At 43.5% G+C, this 27,693-nt stretch overlaps 1 protein-coding gene across 4 annotated transcripts in view; it reads right to left on the bottom strand.

The window, feature by feature from the left end:
• The window catches only part of LOC134932872 (uncharacterized), a 423,538-nt gene that overhangs the window by 31,267 nt on the left and 364,578 nt on the right, over nucleotides 1-27,693 (bottom strand). For all 4 annotated transcript variants that reach the window (XM_063927693.1, XM_063927692.1, XM_063927695.1 and 1 more), the window contains 3 exons: nucleotides 23,738-23,949; nucleotides 22,787-22,867; nucleotides 19,808-19,885 (listed from right to left, as the gene is read on the bottom strand). In XM_063927693.1, the coding sequence (XP_063783763.1) occupies nucleotides 19,808-19,885; nucleotides 22,787-22,867; nucleotides 23,738-23,949 (371 nt within the window). The remainder of the gene's footprint in view (nucleotides 1-19,807; nucleotides 19,886-22,786; nucleotides 22,868-23,737; nucleotides 23,950-27,693) is intronic.

Raw genomic sequence — 27,693 nt, 5'->3', positions numbered from 1 at the left:
GTTTTCTTTTTCCTGGCATCAATCTAAAATTCATTATTAGGTGACCAATTTATCTAATATGCTACTTTATCAATTACATTTTGTCTTAGCTAAGGTTAGAGAATGGTAATCTCACAAAGTTGTTATTATTATTATTATTATTATTATACTTTATTCATAAGGCGCCACTAGTAGTCCACAGCCCCATACATATGGCAAACAATAAGACACTACAGGGTGGAAAGAACACTGCAGTAAACAGAACATAACAGTACACAAGTAACAATTACAACCAGTTCTCTGTACACAATACAGCTCCCAACGTCGAAGAAGTGGGAGTCAGGACTTCTGCGCAGTGAAGCCGCAGCCGCAAAGTGTGCATGACCTCGGGAAAGGGGGCATGGCTTCATGGGGATGATGCATTCACAAGCCATGCCTCCCGATGTCGTCACTTAGGGGTCATGGCCTGCACTCTATGATCTGCTGGCATTCCCCCAGCTCCTCTGTCTCCCGTGAATAGATGCTGTGCGCAGAGTGACAGGAGGCCTCCCAACTGCCCCTCCCCACCACAGGACACTGCAGCCCACTGCTGGGACAGGGCCCAAAACACGGGACTATCCAGCGAAAATCGGGACAGTTGGGAGGTATGCAGCTGGGAGACAAGCTTGCTTAGATATTCAAATAATATTATCAAAATGAACACGGTAAGGTATTATGATTACTACAATCCCTACTGATTTTATGCAACCCAGATTGCTAAGAATCTCGAGAAGTTTTTCAGAAAGGGCTCATTTTTAACGCAATGATCTACACATGTGAAAACAGAAGGATTACATTTACTGTTCTCACTACTTGTGAGTTATTAATACATCTCTCCCAGTGTCTTTTACTGCCAGCAGCAGACACCGTGCACATAGCATACACAGGCTTGGGCCTGGTCACACAGGTACATACAGAAAATAAACAAACAAATATAAGAAGTCCTAACACTCCTTGTGCTCAATAGTTAGTCCGCTGCAGTGGCTTGCAGCCACACATGCCATGATCTCCTGGTACGGCCAATGCCCACAGTTCCTGGCACTACAAACTGTTCCCAACTCACCTGCCTAAAACAGGCATCAGCGCAACCTACGGTGGGTGTATGATGGTTTTAAACTCTTCCTGTTCTCAGTGATGAGTTTCTGCTGGATCTGGGCAAGCCACAAAAAACCCGGAGTTATAAATCTCCACTGCAGGTGCAGAATGTGTGTGGTACGACAGTTCCAGCAGCAGTGCCGTAACTAGGTATTTTAGTGCTGTGTGCAAGAAACAGCATTGGCGCCCCCCTATGCAAGACAGGTGCAGTGCGCGCCGCAGGTGCGCAAAAAATATATAGGGGTGTGGCTTCATGGGGGAGGGGCGTGGCCACAAAATAATACCAATTCATACTACAGTGCACAGTAGTCTCCCTTATTCAAATTACGCTGCACAGTAGCGCCACTACACCAGGTAGAGCCCCTTTTTACACATTACAGCAGGCAGCGTCCCCTTTTTACACATTACGACAGACAGTGTCCCCTTTTTTACACATTGCGGCAGACAGCATCCCCCTTTTTACACATTATGGCAGACAGCGTCCCCCTTTTTACACATTACGGCAGACAGCGTGCCTTTTTGCACATTACGGCAGACAGTCCCCCTTTTTACACATTACAGCAGGCAGCGTCCCCTTTTTACACATTACGGCAGACAGCGTCCCCTTTTTTACACATTGCGGCAGACAGCATCCCCTTATTACATATATTACGGCAGCCAGCATCCCCCTTTTTACACATTACGGCAGCCAGCATCCCCCTTCTTACACATTACGGCAGACAGCGTCCCCCTTTTTACACATTACGGCAGCCAGCATCCCCCTTCTTACACATTACAGAGAGAGAGAGAGCGAGAGAGAGAGAGATACTTACAATCTCTCTCCGCTGGCAGTCAGGCTCCTTGTGCAGGCAAATCCATTCCCGGGCAGCGGAGAAGGTGGAGGAGGGAGGGGGACTGGAGCCGCAGCAGCGCTAAGTAATTGGTGGAGGCGCCGCTGCAGCAGCCCCCTCTCCTTCCACATTGGCTGGCCGCCGCTGTGAATGCTGGGATGAGGGAAGCGCATCCCAGCATTCACAGCAGCACCGGGCAGCCAATACGGAAGGAGAGAGGACTGCTGCCGCGGTGCTACTACCAATGACATAGCGCTGCTGCGGCTTCAGTCCCTCTCCTTCCTGCTCCTTCCCTGCCTCCGGCGCTGCTGCTTCTCCTCCTGGCACATAGGTACTGTAGTTACGGCGCTGCCCAGCAGGGACCCCTGCAAGATTGCCCTAGAGACCTCAGAGATTCCCTCAGATTATTCAAGATCCTGATAACACAGGGTTAATGGAACAAGAGGGGCACTAGGACCCAGGGAAGGCAGACTCAGCTCTGTAAAGCAGGAAGAGAAGAAGCACGCTGTAATGATAACCCCTGACCTGAGTGAGGAGTGTGCTGAGCGTGGCGGGAAGGAGCAGCAGCTGCAGTGTGGAGAGCAAGCAGTGGACACACATGGCGCGGACCAGAAGTGACGCGGCGGCGGTGTTGCCAGAGCGGGACAAGGGGTCAGTGCTGAGTGTGGCAACACATAGCGCCCAACCTAACGTGACCCGGGATTGGAGAGAGCCAGGCAGCGATCGTTTCCGCAGAGGCCTACTACGCACAGGAAGCTGCCGTGCGGGCGCATCTAGACAAGACTACAGTGACCAAGGGATACTGTGTGAGCCAGGGACCGCGACATCCAGCTGGAGCTGGCAACTGGGGAAGGTACTGGGCACCCTCACAATCACCGCAGATTTGAACCAGATCTGTTGGGTACCCTCTCAGCCACCGCAGAACTGAGCTAGGGTTATTACAAAGACACGTGTCTCCCCTTCTCTCCTTCCATATCTCACATTAACACTGGGTTACCCGACCAAAGGCAGATTCCGCAACCCAGCAACGGTGAATGGGACAGTGACTGTGGGCAGTGGCGTAACTAGAAATTTTTCTCCCCCAAGCCAAAAAATTCTACGGCGCCCCCCCCCCCCCCCCCATAATTGGCACTAGTAAAGGGACAAACATGTGCGCGCCTTCGACGCGCCGCCAAAAAGGGGGCGTGGTTTTGTTTAAATGGGCGTGGCTTCGCAAAAAGAGGCGTGGCATTGCAGGAAAAGACTACCTTATACCCCAGTTTTTCAACCTGCACGCCCAGACGTTAGCCACCACAGGAAAGAAAAATAATCCTGATTCATGCCCCTTACATTATTTGTCATTTTTCCTCCTTATAGTAATGCCCAGTATACATTATGCCACATACTGCAAAGGCCCTCAGACATTATGCCACACACAATAATGCACACACCGTAATGCCCCCGACACATTATGCCACACACCGTAATGCCCCCGACACATTATGACAGGGATCGCAATGCCCGTTATACATTATGCTACACACTGCAATGCCCCTGATACATTATGACACACACTGCAATGAACCTGAGACATTATACCACATACCACAATGCCCATGATATAGTATACCACACACCGCAATGTCCGTGATACATTATGACACACACCGCAATGTCCGTGATACATTATGACACACACTGCAATGACCCTGAGACATTATACCACATACCACAATGCCCATGATATAGTATACCACACACCGCAATGTCCGTGATACATTATGCCACACACCGCAATGTCCGTGATACATTATGACACACACTGCAATGAACCTGAGACATTATACCACATACCACAATGCCCATGATATAGTATACCACACACCGCAATGTCCGTGATACATTATGACACACACCGCAATGTCCGTGATACATTATGACACACACTGCAATGAACCTGAGACATTATACCACATACCACAATGCCCGTGATATAGTATACCATACACCGTAATGCCTGTGACACATATCACAATGCCAGTTATACCCTATGCCACACATCGCAATGCCCGTTATACATTATGCTACACACTGCAATGCCCCTGATACATTATAACACATACAATGTCTGTGACACATTATGCCACACACCGTAATGCCTGTGACACATTATGCCACACACCGTAATGCCTGTGACACATGACAGGAATCACAATGCCCGTTATACATTATGCTACACACTGCAATGCCCCTGATAGATTATAGCACATACAATGTCTGTGACACATTATGCCACACACCGTAATGCCTGTGACACATGACAGGAATCATAATGCCCGTTATACATTATGCTACACACTGCAATGCCCCTGATAGATTATAGCACATACAATGTCTCTGACACATTATGCCACACACCGTAATGCCTGTGACACAATATGCCACACACCGTAATGCCTGTGACACATGACAGGAATCACAATGCCCGTTATACATTATGCTACACACTGCAATGCCCCTGATACATTATAACACATACAATGTCTGTGACACATTATGCCACACACCGTAATGCCTGTGACACATTATGCCATACACCGTAATGCCTGTGACACATGACAGGAATCACAATGCCCTTTATACATTATGCTACACACTGCAATGCCCCTGATAGATTATAGCACATACAATGTCTGTGACACATTATGCCACACACCGTAATGCCTGTGACACATTATGCCACACACCGTAATGCCTGTGACACATGACAGGAATCACAATGCCCGTTATACATTATGCTACACACTGCAATGCCCCTGATAGATTATAGCACATACAATGCCTGTGACACATTATGCCACACACTGTAATGCCTGTGACACATTATGACACACACTGCAATGACCCTGAGACATTATACCACATACCACAATGCCCGTGATATAGTATACAACACACCGTAATGCCTGACACATTATGACACACACCGCAATGTCCATGATACATTATGCCACACACTGCAATGACCCTGAGACATTATACCACAATGCCCGTGATATAGTATACAACACACCGTAATGCCTGACACATTATGACACACACCGCAATGTCCGTGATACATTATGCCACACACTGCAATGACCCTGAGACATTATACCACAATGCCCGTGATATAGTATACAACACACAGTAATGCCTGACACATACCGCAATGCCCGTTATACATTATGCCACACTGCAATGACCCTGAGACATTATACCACATACTACAATGCCCGTGATATAGTATACAGACACCGTAATGCCTGACACCTTATGCCACACACCGCAATGCCCGTTATACATTATGCCACACACTGCAATGACCCTGAGACATTATACCACATACTACAATGCCCGTGATATAATATACCATACACCGTAATGCCTGTGACACATACCGCAATGCCCGTTATACCCTATGCCACACTGCAATGCCCCTGAGACATTATACCACATACCACAATGCCCATGATATAGTTTGTCACACACCGTAATGCCTGTGACACATTCTGACACACACCGCAATGTCCGTGATACATTATGCCACACACCGTAATGCCCATTACACATTAAGTCCTACAGTAAGGCTTCTAATTACTTTTAAATTACCTGCTCGTTGCCAGGGGTTTCATGCTCTTGGTTCCATGCACGGTGCCAGGGGTTTTCATGCTCAGGGTGTCATGCTCGTTGCCAGGTGTTTCATGCACTCGGTGTCATGCTCGTTGCCAGGGGTTTCATGCACTGGGTGTCATACTCGTTGCTAGGGGGTAGTGCTTGTTGCTAGGGCTGTGCTCCCAGTGCCACATATGTCCTCAGTGCCAGATATTCCCCCACGGTGCCAGGTACTCACATGCCCCCAGTGCCAAATATAGCCTCTCCCCCCAGTGCCACATATGCCCCCAGTGCCAGATATTCCCCCACAATGCCAGGTGCTCACGTGCCCCCAGTGCCAAATATAGCCCCCCCCATGTGCCAGGTACACATACAGTGCCATATATGCCCCCTCAGTGCCCCCCCAGTGCCATATATGCCCCCTCAGTGCCCCCCCAGTGCCATATATGCCCCCTCAGTGCCCCCAGTGCCATATATGCCCCCTCAGTGCCATATATGCCCCCTCAGTGCCCCCCCAGTGCCATATATGCCCCCTCAGTGCCATATATGCCCCCTCAGTGCCCCCCCAGTGCCATATATGCCCCCTCAGTGCCATATATGCCCCCTCAGTGCCATATATGCCCCCTCAGTGCCTCCCGCAGTGCCATATATGCCCCCTCAGTGCCCCCCAGTGCCATATATGCCCCCTCAGTGCCCCCTTAGTGCCATATATGCCCCTCAGTGCCTCCCCAGTGCCATATATGCCCTCTCAGTGCCCCCCCAATGACATATATGCACGCGAATGGGGGGGGGGAGGGGCAGTTGGAAGGCTCCTACACTCACTGCATAGCAGAGCAGTAGTGAATAGACGCTGTGCGCATGCGCACAGCGTCTATTCAGCGCAGACAGTGGGAGAGAGGGCATGCCAGCAGCTCACAGAGCGCTGGGCATGCCCCCTCAGTGACGAAAACGGGGGCGTGGCCCGCGATCGCGGGTCCTCCCGCGAAGCCACGCCCATTTTTCATAGACCACTCCCCCGACACGCCGGAGTCTCAGAGGGACACGGGAGAGGCGCGCGCTGTGCCCTCCGTGTTCCTACTTCGCAGCGGGGGGCTAGTGACAACAGATTGACATGCGGACGCTCGTCCGCATGTCAATCTGCTTTAAATCAGTGGCGGCGCCCCCGCAGCCCCTCGCCCCCAAGCCACCGCGAGGGCTGCGGGGGCAGTAGTTACGCCACTGACTGTGGGTGTAAACCCTATTTACAGGAATAGAGACTTAAATCCCTATGCACAGTTTGGGTTTTGTTTACCACACACTTGCAAGTGTTAGTAATAAAAGGTATACCGTTGCTAGCCTAAAATAGTGAGCGGGGCATACTAATACTAATCGCACTGTTGTGATATGTTATATAAGCTATAGATAAAGTAACTCACTCATTGTTGAAGAGACCACTGTACTAAACGTGTTGTGTTTGTTGCAAGTGCAGAAGTATTATTGAAGTGACCTGTTTATTTACAAGATGTCTGACAGCATAGAGAAATTCAGGGGTTCTCGCCCCAGTGACGCAGTACACATGCAGATTTTAACATTTGTGGAATAATAAAAGACCCTGATTGCATAGCCCTAGTGTTACTTGCTCCTTGAGTCCCCAGCAGGTGTCTCTGAACTGCCGGATAACAAGAACTGGGGTATCCCCCGCACCGATAAGGTAATTACATCTACACTCGGGTCGTGTGCTCCACATGTTCAGGTCTTATTTTCTTCTCCCTCGAAGGGAGCTGGCCCCATCAGAATGTGGGCAAGATATATATATAAATATATATATATATATATATATATATATATACTGTATAGTGGCAGTGACAGCATGACCTGAGATGAGGTTAATGTGGAACAGCAGGATTTAGCAGGATTGAAACAGCAGCAACAGGTCTGATGGAATCCAGTTTGAGTTTTAGCCGAGTCTGTGGTAAGCTACTGCTGGGCTAATCACTTCACCTTGTTTGCTGTCTTTAAAAATGTTTTTGGTCAGTAGGTCATTGCTCCTAAGGGTTACGGTCATTAGGTCGACACAACTTAGGTCGACACTCATTAGGTCGACAATTCTATTAGGTCGACGTGCATTAGGTCGACATGCACTAGGTCGACAGGTCAAAAGGTTAACATGAGTTTTTCACATTTTTTTCTTCTTAATTTTTTGGATTTTTTTCATACTTAACGATCCACGTGGACTACGGTTGGAACGGTAATCTTTTCTGAGCGAAGTGGTAGCGGAGCGAGGCACCTTGCCCTTTGCTCGCCCTGCGAGGGGACACGGTGCACTAATTTGGGTTCCTCGTCACTTTACAGAGAAAAAGACACCAAAAACAGTCAAAAACCTCATGTCGACCTTTTGACCTGTCGACCTAGTACATGTCAACCTAATGACAATGTCGACCTAATGCATGTCAACCTTCCATGGTCGACCTAATGACTGTCGACCTAAGTTGTGTCTATCCAACGACCCATACCCACTCCTACTAATGCCAGCAAGTGGCCAGGCGATAGATAGGAGTCTGGTGTTGCGTTAAGAGCCATTTGGTATATGTACTGTTTGTGATTACCAGAAGTTGGAATGGTATACTGCTGTTTTAAGATCTACTTGTAAAATCTGACCTGCAACACCTGCATGTGAAGCTGTATCAAAAAAGTGTGTTGGATTATACTCCGTGTATGTGATTACTGTAACAAAATATATATATATATATATATATATATATATATATATATAAATAAATACACAACGAGCCAGCACTGAATATCTGAGATAAGGAGCAGTGCAAGGTCCAGAATAATTTTCTAAACACTCACTTTTTCCAGCAAGAAAAAAGACAAAAAGACCAAGCACTCATGTTTCAGTAGCAGCGTTTTACTTGAAAAAACGTTAATGGCAATCCATACAAACAATAGTAATGGCAGCACAAAAACACACAGTTATTTCTGTTTAAAAATGTTTAGCAAATTTGTAATTGATTAGCAATAACCAGTCGAACCAACTCAAATGCTTTCAATAGACAACAAGCTAACACAGAAATTAACTAAGAATCATCTGTGGAATACCATTGTTCTAAATTATTAGTAGTTACAGCAAAGAAAAAAAATCCTAAACCATATGTAAAATAGCAACAGCAGACGTGGATGACCCCTACACAAGTGCACATGCCCCCAGCACATGCCTATTCTCAGTGCCCAATCTGTACCTCCTTACTGAGGGTCCTGGGCCACTGATGACTGGCATGGCACTCTGTGCCATGTAAAGACCCGATCAATCAGCCTTTTTGTTGAGCAGCTCACCAGAATCTCCCCAACAATAAATACAGCATTCTGGTCAGTTCGGATACAGTGCAGGTCGCACACAGTACAGGTCGGATACAGTGTGTGTTAGATATAGTGCAGGTTGTAGACAGTACAAGATACAGTGTTGGTTGGATACAGTGCAGGTTAGAAACAGTGCGGAATACAATATGGGTTGGATAAAGTGCGGATCGGATACAGCATGGGTTGGATACAGTATGGGTCGGATACAGTGCGGGCCAGATACAGTGCAGGTTAAAGTGCGGGTTGGATACAGTGCAGGATAAGGTGTGGGTCAGATACAGTGCAGGTAAGATACAGTACGGGATACAGTGCAGGTTGGATATAGTGTAGGTTGGATACAGTGGTGGATACAGTGTAGGTTCAATATAGAGTGGGTTGGATAAAATGTGAGTTGGATACAGTGGGGGATACAGTGCAGGTTTAATACAGAGCAGGTTGGATACAGTGCAGGATACAATGTGGATTGGATACAGTGCAGGTTGGATAAAGTGTAGGTTGAATACAGTGCGGGTCGGATACAGCAATAGTGCACTTACTATGAATGGGGGTGCCGGCGGTGTCCTCAGAGCGGGGCTGCCGGCAGTGTCGACAGTGCAGGGGTGCCAGTGGTGTCCTCAGTGTGGGAGTGCTGGCCATGTCGGTACTGCTGGGGTGCCAGTATTAATCGGCAGTGCAGGGGTGTCATTGGTGTCCTCAGTGCGGGCTCCAGCGGTGTTCTCACTGCTGGAGTGCCGGCATTGTCAGCAGTGTGGGAGTGCTGGTGGTGTCCTCAGTGCAGGGGTGCCGCTGTGCGGGGGTGCCAGCAGTGTGGGTGTCGGTTCCATTGAAGTCTATGGGGTAGCACTTATTGGCTGAGAGCCGTGTCAGATATATATATATATATATATATATATATATATCTTTATCATACACACACACACACACACACACACACACACAATATGGAAGGATCGGCACTCCAATAACAGTCAGCAATCCTCCGGTGCCATCTGGATAATGTAGTAATAAGCAAACGTCCTCTAACAAGCATCGGCACTCTGAGACTTAATTTGTCAATGAATCACGGTTAAGTGCATTTAATAAATCACCCTGTGAGCCAACGTTTCGGGGCCAGTAACACCACTTTGTCAAGGTGATGAACAACAAATAGTGTAAAAAAACATACCTTTTATAACACACATGTGAGAAATGTGATGAAGACCCGGCAGCGGGAAGGGTAGCGGAGACCGGGGGTGGGAACTTCCTCTGTCCCGGTTCCTGTGCTAGCGTGATGACGTAGACGCTCCCAGACTGCCCGGCGGCCACTGTATCCAGGCAACCGGACGCCGGCGGAGTAGGCATAACCATTCTGTATATATAAGTAACTTACTGTAAAGGACGGTTACAAATCAAACACAGTATACCGCTGGACATCAGGGGGTGAACCTGGCAATCACAAGCCCTATAATCGCAGAGCCAAACATTCTTGGCGGAAACATAAAGAAACGTACAACAGGGATTCGGCAACCTCGAACAGTGACAGCGAGTTCGTCGTGAATGATTCCGAAGGACCTTCCGAACCAACAGTGGTCCCTTTAGGGACCTCTCCTGCCAGTGCAGGAGGATCAAGAACCAGAGGGCGCCCACCCGCAGGCGCAAACAAAATGTCCAGATCAAAAAGCACCTCCTCCAAAATGAAAACTTAAGTGTACAACCTTTTTGATTATGCTCTGTCTGACATGGAATTGAAAGCTTTAAATAACGGATTATCGTTTGTTCCCACTAACCGTTTCAACAGTTTATCTTGGCAAATAGACTTGCATAAATTTCACGCAAACTACAACTACAGTTTTTCCAGAATCACACACCCTTGGTGTCCAATGAGCCACATCAGGACTTTGTCAAATCCAGACTTAAATCTACATTTGACACACAGTCCCCAAACTCTTCAATAAAATCTTTTACACGACTAGTGGATCAATTGGTGTCTAGATATGCAGCAGCAGCACATACAGGGAACTACAATTTGTCCAAATCTGAATTTAGGGCCCTACAACAACTGGGTTCCTGTCGTGACATCATTATCCGCCCTGCTGACAAGGGGGGCGGGATAGTGGTACAGAATCTGTCAGACTATAGGTCTGAAATCATGAAGCAATTATTAGATGTGTCTACATACAAGGTTTTTATGTCTGACCCATCCATTGAATACAAAAAAAGAGTTGGATAATATCCTTCATCAAGCATGTCAGGAGACCTATATTTCTTCCAAACTATGTCAAGCACTAAAACAGGAATTTCCGGTAGTACCGGTATTATTTACTGTACCTAAGATACATAAAGATCTACTCAAACCTCCTGGAAGGCAGATTATCTCAGCCAACAAATCATTATATCAGCCAATTTCCATCTTCCTGGATGGCATTCTTCAGCCTCTAAATCTGGCTCAACCTAACTTTATCAAAGACACTACAGCATTCTTAAACAGTTTGAAGAAAGTAGGCCCAGTACCAAAGGACACTCTAATCTGTACCATAGACATATGCAGTCTGTATACCAGTATTCCACACAAACAGGGACTGCAATCCATAACAAGTTTTTTACTCAGAGAGAACATGGAATCACTCAATCTAGAGTTAATCCTCAAATTACTGGAAGTTATACTTGTTAGGAATTACTTCTTATTTGATGGCAAGTTTTATCGCCAACGAAGTGGATGTGCGATGGGTAGTAATGTTTCTCCATCATTCGCCAACATCTTCTTGCTACAAGAGGAACAGGATATGTTCTTTGCTAATGCAGAAAACAGTCGACACATCCTTTACTATTCCCGTTATATAGATGACGTGTTCATCTTGTGGGCTGGAAGCCAGGACGAATTTGAATGCATGGTATCTAGGATCAACAACCGGATATCGCCTATCAAAATTACAGCTCAATCTAATAAAAATTCTCTGAATTATTTAGAGGTAAAAGTTAGCGTCTCTGATGGCATCATCAGTACCGAGGTTTATTACAAACCGACCGCTAAAAACACCTTGTTAAGGCTAAATAGCCACCAAGCCAGAGCTTTAAAAAAGGGCTTGCCTAGGTCACAACTAATTAGAACAGCTAGGATCACGAGCGATTATAACAAACTCGATGAGGTCATCACAAACACCATTTCAAGGTTCACCGCCAGGGGCTATGATCAAGATGAGTTGGAGGACATCAAAGTGGAAGTAATGAACATTCCTATAGAGGATTTATTGAAAAAGTCAGTTAGGGACAAGAAGTTCATAGTCCCTTTTATAAGCAAATACAACACCACCAGTTCAGTATTGCCTAGGGCCCTAAATCCAATGTGGCCCATTGTTTCAATGGACAAAGATCTGACGGTATTCAAAAGTAAACAGCCCATGGTATGTTATACCAGGGGAAGGAACATAAAGGATCTTGTTGTACATACGGACATTACTGATTTCAGTGATCAAATGGCATAAGCTACTTCCACATTCTTGAGTAAAACACCATGTTGTTATAGGTGCCTGGGGTGCAAAACTTGCAATAGTATGCACACAAGCTCTTCGTTTTTCTCTTGCTCCATGGGAAAATCCTATAAAATTAGACATGTCCTTACATGTATGAGCACGCACGTAGTCTATCTGATCACATGCCCTTGCAATTTCCAATATGTTGGCAAAACTGTACGCACAGCCGGAGAACGACTAACTATGCACAGATCATCTGTCAAAGCAGCAATACTGGGCAAAATTTCGGACCAACCAGTGGCCAGACATTATGCCACAGCGAAACATACCATCCAGGATTTATGTTTTCAATTAATCGACCATGTTCCCAAGACAATAAGAGGCGGTGATCAAGCAGGAAAGCTGTTTCAGATCAAAGCGGGGTGGATCTTCACATTAAATACCATGAGCCCTGGGGGACTCAATGAGAAGTTCCAATGGAGTATTTTATAAGACGTGATTCAAGACATGACTTGAAGACATGTCCTTCTTGACAGTGTCCTGAAACCAAATGCTTTCCAGTATTGTCGTTATGACATGTAGGACATGTAACCTGGTATATATTTACTTGGTGTATAGGGTCTCAACAGTCTAATACACAGACCCCATTATTCATTATTATACAGCAGGTCCATCTTAATGAGTAATAAATTAAGCCCATATGCCAGGATTTTAGGCTATATGATTTCATCTTCTGAATTGCCTGGTTAAACTTATAGTCTCTTACTTTGATTAGTCATGTAATTATTTACTCTCCTTCACTCTTGGTAAGACCGCTGTATTGATTTAGTAGTTACATTCCCTTAAGTCTTATGGTATTGGATCCAGACAGTATACTTATTGATAGTTGTTAGAAAATAAAGGCTTCTGTTTCATTGTTAGACATAATATATGGATGAACTTATGAAAGTATTTTAGTGATATATACTTGTTATTATAGGTAATTAATACTTCTCAGTCACTTTAGTATAATAATGTCATTCATGCAAGGTTTTACTGAGTTTTTATGCATACATTTTTTATATGCAGGTGTTCAGTGTTCAGAATATGTATGTATTTTATATCACAGATATTGTTTTCACGTTTTTATTGTATTTTTTTAATAGCGCTATGGCCTACTCCCCCGGCGTCTGGTTGCCTGGATACAGTGACAGCCGGGCAGTCTGGGAGCGTCTAAGTAATCACGCTAGCACAGGAACTGGGACGGAGGAAGTTCCCACCCCCGGTCTCCGCTACCCTTCCCACAGCCAGTTCTTCATTACATTTCTCACATGTGTATAAAATAAGGACTAGTACTGCGCTATGAATGAGTGTATTTTTAGCAGCTCCTATTAAGTAGATAATAATAATGAATAGTTGTAGGGAGCGCTTTAAATTAAATATAAATGTAGTAAGTATAATGCCTATAATGAGTGTTAATATATGTGGATATATGATGCAATACCTGTAAAGAAAAAAATTGGTTACATTTAAAATGTTTAAGCTTCTTTTGGAGTGCTTTGTATAAGATAGCAGTGCGTGCGGTTTAGACAGCGGCGGGTCCCAGTAATTGCCAGTGGCTGGAGCCGCAAAGGTAGTAGCTTTGAACAGTGCTTTCTATCTGTCCCTAGCTAACTAACCTTTGGATGATCTTCTCCTCGCTGGCCGGCTGGTTCACTTGATGGCTTTTGCGGGGAGTGCTTCACCACGCGCTCCTTGAAACCTGCAGCGCTGGTCTTTGAAGTCACTTCCCTCGTCTGTTTCCACAACAGATATGGCTTTCTGAGCGGCCAACGCGTTTCGGGCTATTTCCAGCCCTTTGTCTAGGGCTGGAGACAGACGAGGGAAGTGACTTCAAAGACCAGCGCCGCAGCTTTCAAGGAGGACTAAATAAAGACTTTGAACTGCAATGGTTTTTATAACCTATATTCATACCAATTCCAGTATATATGACAACTAATTATTTACACATTAGGGCTAATTCAGACCTGATCATACAGTGGGGCAAAAAAGTATTTGGACAGCCACCGATTGTGCAAGTTGACCCACTTAAAAAGATGAGAGAGGTCTGTAATTTCCATCATAGGCACACTTCAACTGTGAGAGACAGAATCTGAAAAAAAAAACTAGGAGATCACATTGTATGATTTTTAAACAATTTATTTGTATATTCTTGTGGAAAATAAATATTTGGACAAACAAAAAGCTTAACTCAATACTTTGTAATATAACCTCGGTTGGCAATTACAGAGGTCAAACGTTTCCTGTAGTTCTTGACCAGGTTTGCACACACTGTAGCAGGTATTTTGGCCCACTCTTCCATGCAGGTCTTCTCTAGATCTGTCATGTTTTGGGGCTGTCGCTGGGCAACACGGACTTTCAACTCCCTCCACCGATTTTCTATTGGGTTGAGGTCTGGAGACTGGCTAGGCCACTCCAGGACCTTTAAATGCTTCTTACGGAGCCACTCCTTAGTTGCCCGGGTGGAGTGTTTGTGGTCATTTTCATGCTGGAAGACCCAGCCATGTTCCATCTTCAATGCTCTTACTGAGGGAAGGAGGTATATAAAGGAACAGACTTCCGCCAACACACAGGAAGTTTGGTAATCCTTTGCTGACCGGAAGTGGCATACACGCACATCCGCCAACCACTAAGCAGCATCTGCCAACCATGGAGCCATGCCTGACAACCGGAAGTAGCGGGATGACACACTTCCGCCAACCACTAAGTCGCATCTGCCAACCACGGAGCCACGCCCGGTAACCAGAAGTAGCGGGATGACGCACTTCCGGTATACGGAAACGTGGCACAATGGAACATTTAAAAAGGCGGATCCTCACCCACAGTCACTATACCCTGAAAAAGAGTCTATTAGGCTTGAAACGCGTTGGTAGTGACTGTGACTGTTAAGGACCATCAGGACAAGGGATCCGTCTGCTTGGTTGAAAGTGTTGGAGCGCAGCAGGGTGCGTAGTCTGGACTGCACTCTGCTCCCTAACCACCAGTGGCTCCAAATACTGGGTAAGACCAATTCCTACCTGCTTTACCGGGACTATTGAGAACTGTCTCCAGAGACACTTACACAGGTTGAGTATCCCATATCCAAATATGGAATTTTTTGAGTGAGATAGTGAAACCTTTGTTTTCTGATGGCTCAATGTACACAAACTTTAATACACAAAGTTAATACAAATATTGTATTAAATGACCTTCAGGCTGTGTGTATAAGGTGTATATGAAACATAAATGAATTGTGTGAATGTACACACACTTATTTTAATGCACAAAGTTATTAAATATATTGGCTGAAATTACAGTATCTTCAGGCTGTGTGTATAAGGTGTATATGAAACATAAATGCATTCTGTGCTTAGACTTAGGTCCCATCACCATGATATCTCATTATGGTATGCAGTTATTACAAAATACGGAAAAATCCGATATCCAAAATACTTCTGGTCCCAAGCATTTTGGATAAAGGATATTCAACCTGTACTTGAGTTACCAAGTGCTTTTGGATAATCACATGAATCTTTTGCTGTGCAAGCACACTTGCAGTACCTGATGTTGATGTGTAGCATTGTGCTACTTGGTTAGCACTAGGATTTTGTATTGTCTTTGCTGTCTATAACACCTGCTGTGTCTCTTTTAGATATATTTTTTTATATACATTAATGTTGTTTTGTCTTTTTAACCATTACATTTGATGTGAAAATAAACACATTTTAAGAACACCCATTGTGAACTAACATACAATTCATATTGCTACCCAATGTGGTCTAGGGAAGACCAGAGTACCTCACATAGGCAGCAAAGGAAGGCTGTGCAGTAGGGCCCTACCACACAATTTTTTCTACAAAATACACAAGAGCCTTTCTGACCTTCCAGTGAGGCCGATCATTTCGGCTCGTCACTACCTATATAGCAAAATCTCTACATACAGTATCTAGACTTCTATCTACAGCCATGTGTACAGTCAGGGAGAACCTATCTGAAGGATACTACAGATCTGTGGATTCAATTGGATACATTGGGAAATCTCCCTAACAATACGTGGTTATGCACGTTGGACCTAGCTTGTCTTTACACCAATATTCCACATGCAGGAGGGTTAGCTGCTATATCTGCTTTGCTGAATAACAATGATCTTTACAAGGGGCCAGACTTAGTTTTGTTCTAAAGCTCCTGTCAGGATGCGCTATGGGATTGCCAGTCACACCAACATACGCTGACGCATATATGGTGCTAATGGAAAAGGACTTCTTTTTTTACTATAGAGGTTCGAGATAAAATAATATTTTACACAAGATATATTGATGACGTCTTGCTATTATGGAGGGGTGGCTATAAGTTGTTTCAATTATTGATGGAGAAAATAAATGCTCATGATACTACCATTAAATTCACCTTTCAGATGAGCTTGGAAGAAATAGCCTTTTCAGATGTGAACAGAAGAGTGAACAATGGTAGAATCTCCATAAAGTTTTTAACCAGACTTACGGATTTAAATACAATTCTCCAAGCAGACAGCTTTCACCCTCACGCCACAATTAGAAGCCTTCCATATTCACAATTATTAAGAGTGAAAAGAATTACGAGTAATGCTGAGGATCTGGATGTGGACTTGAATATAATGATGAATAAATTCTGCAACAGGGGATATAATGAAAAGTGGAGTCCATCCCAGAAGGGACACTTTGGGTGGAATTCAATTGTTTGAAAAGTCGGTTGGGGGTCTGTTTTTTCCTGTCTATTAGATAGGAAAAAACAAACTCCATACTGATTCAATTGAATACCCCGCTTTGACATCTAAGAACAAAGCTCCCCAACAAGAGGTGTTACATTGGGTACAGAGATACAATACAGCACATAATAGTATTTACCACACCACGAAATCTCTCTGGCCCATTATACAAAGTGATAAGGAACTTAGGGGTCTATTTACTAAGCCTTGGATGGAGATAAAGTCGCTGGAGATAAAGTACCAGCCAATCGGCTCCTGTCATTTTTCAAACACAGCATGTGGCATAGCAGTTAGGAGCTGATTGGCTGGTACTTTATCTCCAGCGACTTTATCTCCATCCAAGGCTTAGTAAATAGACCCCTTAAAAGCAAGCAGAAATCGAGAATAATGCCATGTTACAAGAAGGGGGAAGAGCATTAGGGATTGGACAGTCCACTCAGATATTACACATCAAATGAAGCTGATCAGTGATACCTCCGATAATAATAAAAAGAAAGATTGCTTTCAGTGCCCTAACTGCACTACGTGCAGGCACATGATTGTAGGCAAATATGGTTGCCGTCACACAGGACGAAAATATGAGATCCGACATCCACTCTCCTGCTCCAGTATCTATGTAATTTGTTTGATCAAATATCCATGCGGATTATGTTACGTAGCAAAAACTATTAAAAGCTTCAAAGAATGCATGGCCCTCCATAGGACTGCAGTTAGAGCTGCAATGGCAAGACCTCTGACCGGCCAGTAGCTAGACATTATGCGGAATTGCGACACAATATGTCGAGTTTTAGACATATGATTTTTGAGCATATACCGGATGATGGTAGGCGGGGTTATCGCCATAAGAAACTACTTAGTTTAGAATCCAAATGGATCCACTGTTAGCCCTAGAGGGTTAAACAAACAGTTAAACTTAAGTGTCTTTTTCTAATATTCGACAAGATATGCTGGTTGTAACTATATGAACTTTTATTCCAATGACATTGATATATTTGCGATTTAATACCATAATAGATACTAGTTATTAATCTACAGGTTACTTCACTTTTTTACATGCTCTTTACAGCAACTATAAGAAGATGTACTGTTATGTGATGTACTTTAAATATATAGTTTTAGGGGAGATCACTTGTATAGGGTGTTACTATTTTCACAATTTTTTATGTGTGGTGCCAGTTACTGATTTTGTCTTGTTTTTCCCCACAGTCGGCGCTGGGTTCCCATGGCAACCCTGTCAAGCTTTGTGAGCAGAAGTCGCAGCTGTTCCCGGAACTTCCGGTTTTGACGGCGGGGGAGCGTGGCAGAACGGCGCCAGCCGTGAGGACCCTGGCAGACTTAAAAGGTAATTAGGTCTGTGTTCATCTCTTTGTTCGTACTGCCTGACGATGGGTAATAAATACCCGAAACGTTGCACAACTTTGGCTGACTGACGTGATTTATTACCCTCAAACAAGACCACAGAGTGCCGATACTTGTATTCTATACCTTGCACACATCTCTGAGCACCGTGGCAGATGCAGCTGAATGAATGAGAGTGCCAGGATTTTTGACAAATATATATATATATATATATATATATATATGCATAAGCAACGAGATGGTGGGTAGTGATGAACAAAGCTGAAGTTGATGAAGCTGACAAGTCAGGTGTCCATAAACATGGATACAACCAAGACTCTTGAAACACCAGAAGGGAAACAAAGGTGTAGGTACAGTGACATGTGCACAAATTGGCAAGAGTGAAGGCATAAAGGCTGCACACAGGTTATGTCTAGTCTTAACTGACTTGACCTTTAGCAAAGTGCTGATTGCAGTAAGAGAAAAGGTGCAGTTGTCAGTGTAATAGGGACCCTTAGATGTTTTAGTTGGATAAATCCGTAGACATCAACACATTCCAGGTATTATTTGTGACTGTCATCAAGAACATGAACACTGACCAAAATGTTTTCACTTCCAAATAATACGTTTTTTCTTCAGATTATCCTTTGCGAAAACATATTTTGTGTGTCACGTCTATAAACAGATGCAGAACATCCAGCGCAAAAACCACAGTACTTTATTTCTGCATCCAGTATACAAATGTTATATTTATGCTTAGCTACTGTATATGTAGAGGTGCAGCTTTACACTTCTAGTAGAAAATTATCAATTCCCTTTATTTGTACACAACATAATATGGTTAATAATATAAATTTAAATAACATACTGTACAGTATAAAGAGCTCTGGATCCATAGTTTATTGGTGAAATTTAAATAGGAATCTTCTTTTGCCAACATCTGTGGTGTGCGTGGCGGCACTTTCTGCAAATGATTGACAGTTACCTCCACTCAGAGCACAAATGCTGTCAAGTCAGTTAAGATGGGACTCGAACACAGACATTCATTCATTTTATTCACTCATTCTCAGAGCACACCGTGCATATACTTCATGCTTTTCACTCATCTGACTTCCGTGCAATTTTCTCATAAAGGTGGTAGCAGAATAATGTATTACAGGGGATTTCAACATTATTCTATAGTAAATATACTTGCTGGAAGGATAATGATATTATCCGGCATTAGGAGACCATTTCCTGTATGCTACACCTATAGATAATAGCGCCACTGTTGCAGTTTGCATTTCGCGCAGCATAATATTGCACAGAATCAGTCAATAGGATACATTATCTAAGGTTAATACCTGTTTCCTTTATTGTCGCAGATGTTCACATTCAAACCACTGGTTATCAGGAATCTGACTTGTTGTACTTTATTTCCCCTGTACAGATACGCACATGAAAAAGCGAAATAAATATCATTGTTAAAATATATGAATACTCTAATTATAAAATAAAAAAATAAACTAAAATACAGACTGTCTATTAAGCAAATGGTAAACTTGAAATATTTAAAAACAAATCTAAAAACAACTTCATCGTATACAAGGAAGTGATTAAGGTGATTCATTCTGATTAGCATATAGTACAAATTAGCATTGCCTAGGTCAGGGATGGGAAACCTTTGGCACTCCAGCTGTTGTTGAACTACACATCCCAGCATGCTCCACTACCGTTTTAGCATGGCCAAATAGCAAAATTGTTGCAGGGCATGCTGGGATGTGTAGGTCAACAACAGCTGGAGTGCCAAGGTTCCCCATCACTGGCCTAGGTGTTACCATTATGAACTCTCTCACTAAGGCGGCTCATGTAATGTTGGATACATTATTCTTCAAATATCAGGTGGAAAATGTGCACTGATTACAGATGTAGTTTGCTCAGATTGCAGATAACACATGCTACAGTTTTACATCAGGACAATGGGTGTAGTATGGTATGCCGACGGACCGGGCTCCCGGCGGCCAGCATACCAGCGCCGGGAGCTCGACCGCCGGTATACCGACAGCGTGGCGAGCGCAAAGGAGCCCCTTGTGGGCTCGCTGCGCTCGCCACACTGCGCTCGCCACACTGCGGGCACGGTGGTGCGCTACGCGTGCCACGCTATTTATTCTCCCTCCAGTGGGGTCGTGGACCCCCACGAGGGAGAATATCTGTCGTTATGCCGGGTGTCGGGATTCCGGCGATCGTATACTGTGCGCCGGGATCCCGACATTCGGCATACTGAAGACCACCCAGGACAATAGCATATATGCCAGGTTGACACCGGGAGAAAACAGTAGTATATGTGCCTGGTCTATGCCAGAAAATGTTACATGACCGTAGTAAAGAAATGTCAAAATATCAATACACAATTAGCACACAGTATAGTACTTTAAGACTGTCTGTGTAAATAATACATTTCATTTTCCATGTAAGATACTGTACATGGAAAATTAAACCCAGATGCAAATACAATAAAATCAATGTGGCTGATCAATTCTAAATATTGGAAATAGATAGGCTCCCAACAAAATTAACCTTAGCGTGAATGTGTGTGTGTACATGTGGTAGGGAATATAGATTGTAAGCTTCATTGGGGCCGGGACTGATGTGAATGGTCAAATATTCTCTGTAAAGCGCTGTGAAATGAATATGTGTGCGCTATATAAATAACTGGTAATAATAAATAAATAATGTATATTGTTTAAACAACCATAGCTGCAGTCTGGGATGAAACATTGCAACCATCAGTCACAATGGTCATCTGTGACAGCAGGCAGAGTAAGCCTCAGTTTACTCAGGCTGTCTGTCGCAGTGCGGCTTGCGCGGGTAAGAAAACTGCATATTGGCCTTGCAACTCCCGGAAAACGGTGGCGATATGATGGGTCATACATGCGCAATGTACAGTAGTTCTTTTCCGGCTGGCAAAGTGATGAGTGTTCTAACTGCTGCTAGCCAATACTACCTCCCTGAGCATCACTCGGTTGCCCTGGCAATCTTTTTTTGTGAAATTATGGCTATAGAAGATTTTGTAATGCTGCAATTAAGTGGCAATAGAAGATCTGTTCTATCACTGCATAAAGATCAATATATTGTACTTTGTGTGTGTTTATCTAGGCTACACTGCATCATGCAACATTTCGGCCAGAGCGAGACAACCATTACACAGTGTTACTACCTCTCCCTCTCAGACTCTCCACCTCTCTACAAAATTTCAAATGGCTCTCAAGACCACTTCTTCGCCAAACCTAGCCAAATCTCATCCTAACCCTCTGTTCTACCCTATCTGTGTCACCCCTGTCTGTCTGCCCCTCCCCTTTAGAATGTAACTTCTCACAAGTAGGGCCCTCTTCCCTCATGCTTATCCTTTTCTCAATTTAATTCTCTTTGGGGGGTATTCAATTCAGTTGTTTTTTCGACTGGTCGACAAAATGGCACTAATTTGACACAGGGTATTCAACTGGGGGCGTTTTTCGCCCATTTTTAAATCCATTTTTGCACAGGCGGTTTCACTTTTTTGGGGGCAAATCGGCATGGGCGAAAGTTGCGCCAAAAACAGGGAAAACACCACAAATTCGCCAAAACACGTGTATCGGCAGCGAAGTCACCAATACTTGTGGTTTTCACCAGTGCCGGATTTTTCAACCAGTCGAAAAAAATGGCACAGGCATTGAATAGGTTGAATGTAAATTCGACCTAAAAATGGGCGAAAAGTGCAGTTTCTTTTGACTAGTCAAAAAAATGGCACTAATTGAATACCCCCCTTCGACTGCATTGAATCCTATGGTTTTCTGCCACCCTGATACTTCTTTCCATGTTATCTGTGTTTTGTTCATATGCTTGTAATTCCAACCATTAGGACACAGAGGCATGTGAGTTCACGGCTGTGCTCATTTATTCCATTACCAACTCCAGATACACTACACACTGGACCACCCACTTCCCAGCATTCCCTCTGGTCCTAGGGACCATCACTGAAGATTCAGGCTTATACATTTTAGTAAGGGAGTGTCTACAAACATTAAACATTGTAATGCAATGACATCACAATCTGCTGATGTAGCTATGTCTATTTATCCTGTACTTGTACTAAATTGTTTTCAATTGTAAGTCACTGTTTTCCTGTTTTGATTATTTATGTACTCTGTAATTGGGCAGGTGCGGATCCCTTGTGGCGCCATATAAATAAAGAATAATAATAATATTAATATTATTAATAATAATAATAATAATAATAATAATAATAATAATTAATTATTATTATTATAATAGATACATATCTCTGGTGGGTTAAAAGTACTTACTTTTCATCCTTATTGAAAGTAATGTCAAAAAGTAATTCTGCATCTTCACCATCTCTAAGATTGAATTTATTTGAAACTAACCTAGAAAAGGAAAGTATAAAGCAATTTTTATTTAAACATCCACTGAACCAGTATTGCTACACCTTTTTGTCAACTGGGACTCCAGGTGTTGATTCAGTGCTCTGGGACAGCATGGGGTACATTCACTATTGTCCAGTGTTGTGTGCAGGTTTAAAACTGCCACATATAATACTTATTTCCATGTCTACTGCTGATGTAGCTAAGTTTATTTACTTATTTATTTGTTTATTCTTACGATTTATGGGCTGATTCCTCAAGCCACATGTGTTCTAGGCAAAACCACACATAAAACCAAGTGGTAAATGCGTGGCTTTACCATACATTAACTTCAGTGCTACTCAGCATCATTTCGGTACACATAACCATTGTGCAAAAGTTTACACTGCCTGGCAGTTATTGCACATGTTTGAACCACAATCAGTCATGCCACGACAACTTTCAATTTTCAGAGCTTGATGAATGTTAAGAAAAGAAATGAAGTATTCCTTTTCAATGTAACACCATGAGAAAGATAAAGTGGAAAGAGATAGAATCTGATTGGTTAGTGCTTTAACTCCTGGTTTTGAAAAATGAAAGGAGCAGATTAGTGCATTATCTCTTTCCATTTTATCTTTTTTCAAGCATTGATAAATACCCTCTATGCTTCATAAATAAACATAATATTTAGAAAATAAATTGGGTTAATAGTTGCCATATCTATGTAAATATTCCCATTTGGTTACTACAGTCCTCAGTCTCCATTTGAATTGGGTACGAAATAACAGTAATATACTGAATAATATGAGATAATAAATTTCAAGGCATCCAGATGTTATATTGTTATATTGTACAGTACCCAGTCATCTTAGTATATTGCCTGACAACACTCACCATATAGCACATTCTAAGTGGTCATTAGCCATGGCAAGGTAAGGCAGGCTTGGGGTGTCCTGTAGCATCAAGTGTTCATTGATAAGCTCCCTTTCCTTGGTGCCAGATTCTACCACTGCCTGCACAACATCTGTCCTTCCCTGTATTGCCGCACAGTGAATTGGAAGAAGTCTATTTTTGTTGCACTTTCTGGTAGATACTCCATTAGATAACTGCAAAATAAAACATTTAAGGACAATCTAACTTCAAATTAACATTCTGATGTTTCATTTATTAGATATTTAAATGAAATGTACCATGTTAAAATAATTCGTTTGTACTCTGAAGTTTTGGATGTGGCTATACTACTACACATACTTAGCCAGGTGCTGAACATCTTGAATAACTTAAATGTGTATGTCATTAACTTACATTTGTTTTCTCAAATTTCAAATATATATAGTAAAAAATAAAATAATTGCTATCTAATAATTTTCATCATATTGCCACATCACAAAAGTAGATTACATAGGCAATGAGACAATGGAAGTAATTCACAAATAGACAATGAAGTTTCATTGAGTGCCAAATCTGTTTTTTCTCTTCTATGATATTACACAACTGTTCTTACTCTTACTCTGTTCAATATATGCACAGTGGTTCTCTGTTAGGAGCAAATCCAGACAAAGTAGTAAATTTACTAAGGTGGAAGGTTTTTTTTCAAACTGGTGATGTTGCTATGAGCAATATCTCCAGTTCGAAAAACTTCCCATCTTAGTAAATTTACCCCAAAGGGTGTAAAGTTTGCACCTGGAATAACCAGTTTGACATGGGAGGGGTACAAGTGAAATGTTCTTTCTGCATGCAGGGAAATATTCATTTTTTCCATGTGGCACTTTTACTGGGCAACATTATTTTTATACTGTGATTTAAAGATAGATTAGGATGTGTCCCTTTCTACACTCTATGGGTGGAATTCAATTAGCAGCAGTAGATTACCATGGGCTAATTGATCCCCTGGGGCTATACAATTAGCCCCAAAAGCCAGCAGTTTTCTGGCATTTCTTCTCATCTGCCTCAGTGGGTTGAACCCCCCCCCCCCCCCCCCAGATAATTTGGAGGTTAATGGGTTCTGCACTGCGCTGTTTCTATATGGAATGTCTGTGCAGAGCGACTTTTGGACTCATCATACTGGAGGGCAGAACATATACCTCCCACAGTATAAAAGGAAGGGCATGCGGTTGCTGGGGGGAACAGGTGCCAGCGAACAATCTGAACAGTGAAGAGAGTGGACAGTAAAGAGAGTGTTTTTGGTCCTTCTGTGTAACCAGCAAGTATGGCAGTATCTGGGCAGCGCTGCCATCTGTGTCCTACCAGCAAGTGTGGCTGGCTATCTGTGGCCAACCAAGCAAGTGGTGCTGACTGTATGTGGTTAACCAGCAAGTGTGCAGTATCTAGACCTCTCTTAAAAAAATATTTGTGTCCATAAATCAAGTGTGCAGTATCTGGGCACTCCCTTGTAGTAAGGCCATGCACTTTTCACGAGAACGCGTGCCGTCATGTCACCGCTAACCACTTCCTTTTCCCCTACCATGGTGTCCCCCTTGTCACTTTGTTCTGGATTCCCCCTGGTCACTAATGTCATTGGTCACTTATATAAAATATATATATTCAAAAATTGTTGTTTATTATTATTTTACACTTGTTTGTGCTTACTACTGTGAGCTGCAAACAGGACAGGCCTGTGATACGACTGTGGGTTCAGGGCCACCATGTTAATAATATCTGCACAGTAAGTCATGTGGATCACTATGATCAATCTGTAGAACAGCAGGTACAGCAACCAAATAACGATACTTGTCATTCAACGTCATCTGCTAAAAATGGTGCTCAAGGGCGTAGAGGGTTTAAAAAAATCAAAACAATATTTAAAAATACTGGGAAACTTTACTGCTGAAAAATATAAAATTGCTTAGGTCTTAGCCTTTATTTGTGATTGAGTCTGGAACTGCTGTCAGTCAGGTATCTTCTTCTATAACTTCACATGATGATGCAATACCTTCTCACTCAGAGTCTAGAAGAGGTGTCAAATGTAAAAAAGGCAAATCAGTGCAGAAAAAAAACTACGGCTGAAAAACAAACTGTGTGTTCAGTAACATCACAAATCCATCAACAGAGTCTAAGGGTATCTATGTCAGCTATGTGACATTTCTGATACTGTGCTCGTAGAGAAGCCTCCTTCCACCATTTCTGCCCCCTCTGCAAATGTGGGGATGAGCAACACAAGTATAGATCATGACATAGAAATTGCAGATGCCACTGTGGAAGTGCAACAGGATGAGGGGGATATGTATGTAGCTGACGCCAATAATGAGCATGTTGATGATGAGGATGTTCTTTGTGTAAGCCAGGCACCAGTGGCAGCAGTTCAAAGCCCATTGTCATTCCTGGACATAACGCCAAAAAATCCTTATGCATGGAATTATTTTTACCCAAATACTGACAACAATTTTTGAGCCATCCATACTATTTGAAAAGCCAATGTAAGTAGAGGTAGGTGTCAGGAATCTGCATTTTACATCACATCACTTACCGGTGCTCTGATGCGCTGGCCTCCGGAGGTCACATCCTCAGCCAGGCAGCATGTTCCATGATTGCCTGAAAGGTGCAGAGATTCTCTCTAGTGTGTACCCTGATGTATTCCCACCATCTCTGGAGTACGGGCGCCGCAATGTTGCTATGGATTAGCTGATAACAAGTCCTCCAAGCATTGGTTAGTCACATGACTCCAGTATCCACTGGATAACCAGCAAGGGGGATAAAAGGGCCAGATAGAACCCTAGCAAATCACCCAGAACATCATTGCTTTCTCAGCTGTGTTTAGGCTCAGACTCCAGTGGTCATCTCATGTTCCTGTTGTCCTGTTCATTACCAGCGATCCCAAGTTCCAGCAGTATTACCAGCACTGTGATTCAGCTCCAAGTATTTCACTTACATTAAGACTCCAGCATCATTACCAGCACTGTCATTCAGCTCCAAGTATTTCACCTATAATAAGACTCCAGCAGCATTGCCAGCACTAAGTACTTGCACCTGTATTGTGATTCCAGTAGCATTGCAAGCTCAATGTTTCCAGCATCAAGTACATGCACATGTACTGTGATTCCAGGAGCTACATTTCCTCACCAGCGTGTTCTACAGTGTGTTGCTATTCCAGTCCCAGAGCAATCCATCCAGTGTCTACTTGTGTGTACTGCAGTTCCAGCTGGCTTTCTGGTTCCATTCTGGTTAAGTTTAGCAGCTTACAGTCTGACTCCAGTTCCAGCTGTCTCTTCGGTTCCAGTCCGGTACAAGAATATCAGCTTCCAAGTTCTGACTCCTGTTCCAGTTGTCTCTCCTGGCCGGTTCAAGTTAAACGGCTTCCAAGCAAATTCCAATTCCAGTTGCCTCACCGGTTCCAGTCCTGTTCTAGTTAATACTTCTTTTGCTGTCATCTGTTCCAGTTATTTAATAAGTACAGACTTTGGGGCTAATTCAGGTTGGATCTCAAAATGTGTGATTCGCAATATGGACGATTATAGAACGACTGTGCATGCACAGCGTTTGCACTCGCTAGCAAAAACAGCGACAGAAAATGCGTACACATTGTGATCGCAATGCAGCCGCTGTTTGAGTGACAGGAAGCCAGTGTTTCTGGGTGGAAACCCGCCGTGTTCTGGGTGTGTCTGAAAAAACGCAGGCATGCCCAGGCATTTTTAAGGAAGGCCTCTGACATCAGCAATGACCACTTTCAACTAGAGATGAGCGGGTTCGGTTTCTTTGAATCCGAACCCGCACGAACTTCACTTTTTTTTTCACGGGTCCGAGCGACTCGGATCTTCCCGCCTTGCTCGGTTAACCCGAGCGCGCCCGAACGTCATCATGACGCTGTCGGATTCTCGCGAGACTCGGATTCTATATAAGGAGCCGCGCGTCGC

Source organism: Pseudophryne corroboree, chromosome 6 (genome assembly GCF_028390025.1).
Source record: "Pseudophryne corroboree isolate aPseCor3 chromosome 6, aPseCor3.hap2, whole genome shotgun sequence".
NCBI lineage: Eukaryota > Metazoa > Chordata > Amphibia > Anura > Myobatrachidae > Pseudophryne > Pseudophryne corroboree.
The sequence above is the reverse complement of the archived record's forward strand: the minus strand, read 5'-3'. Positions and strand labels throughout refer to the sequence as shown.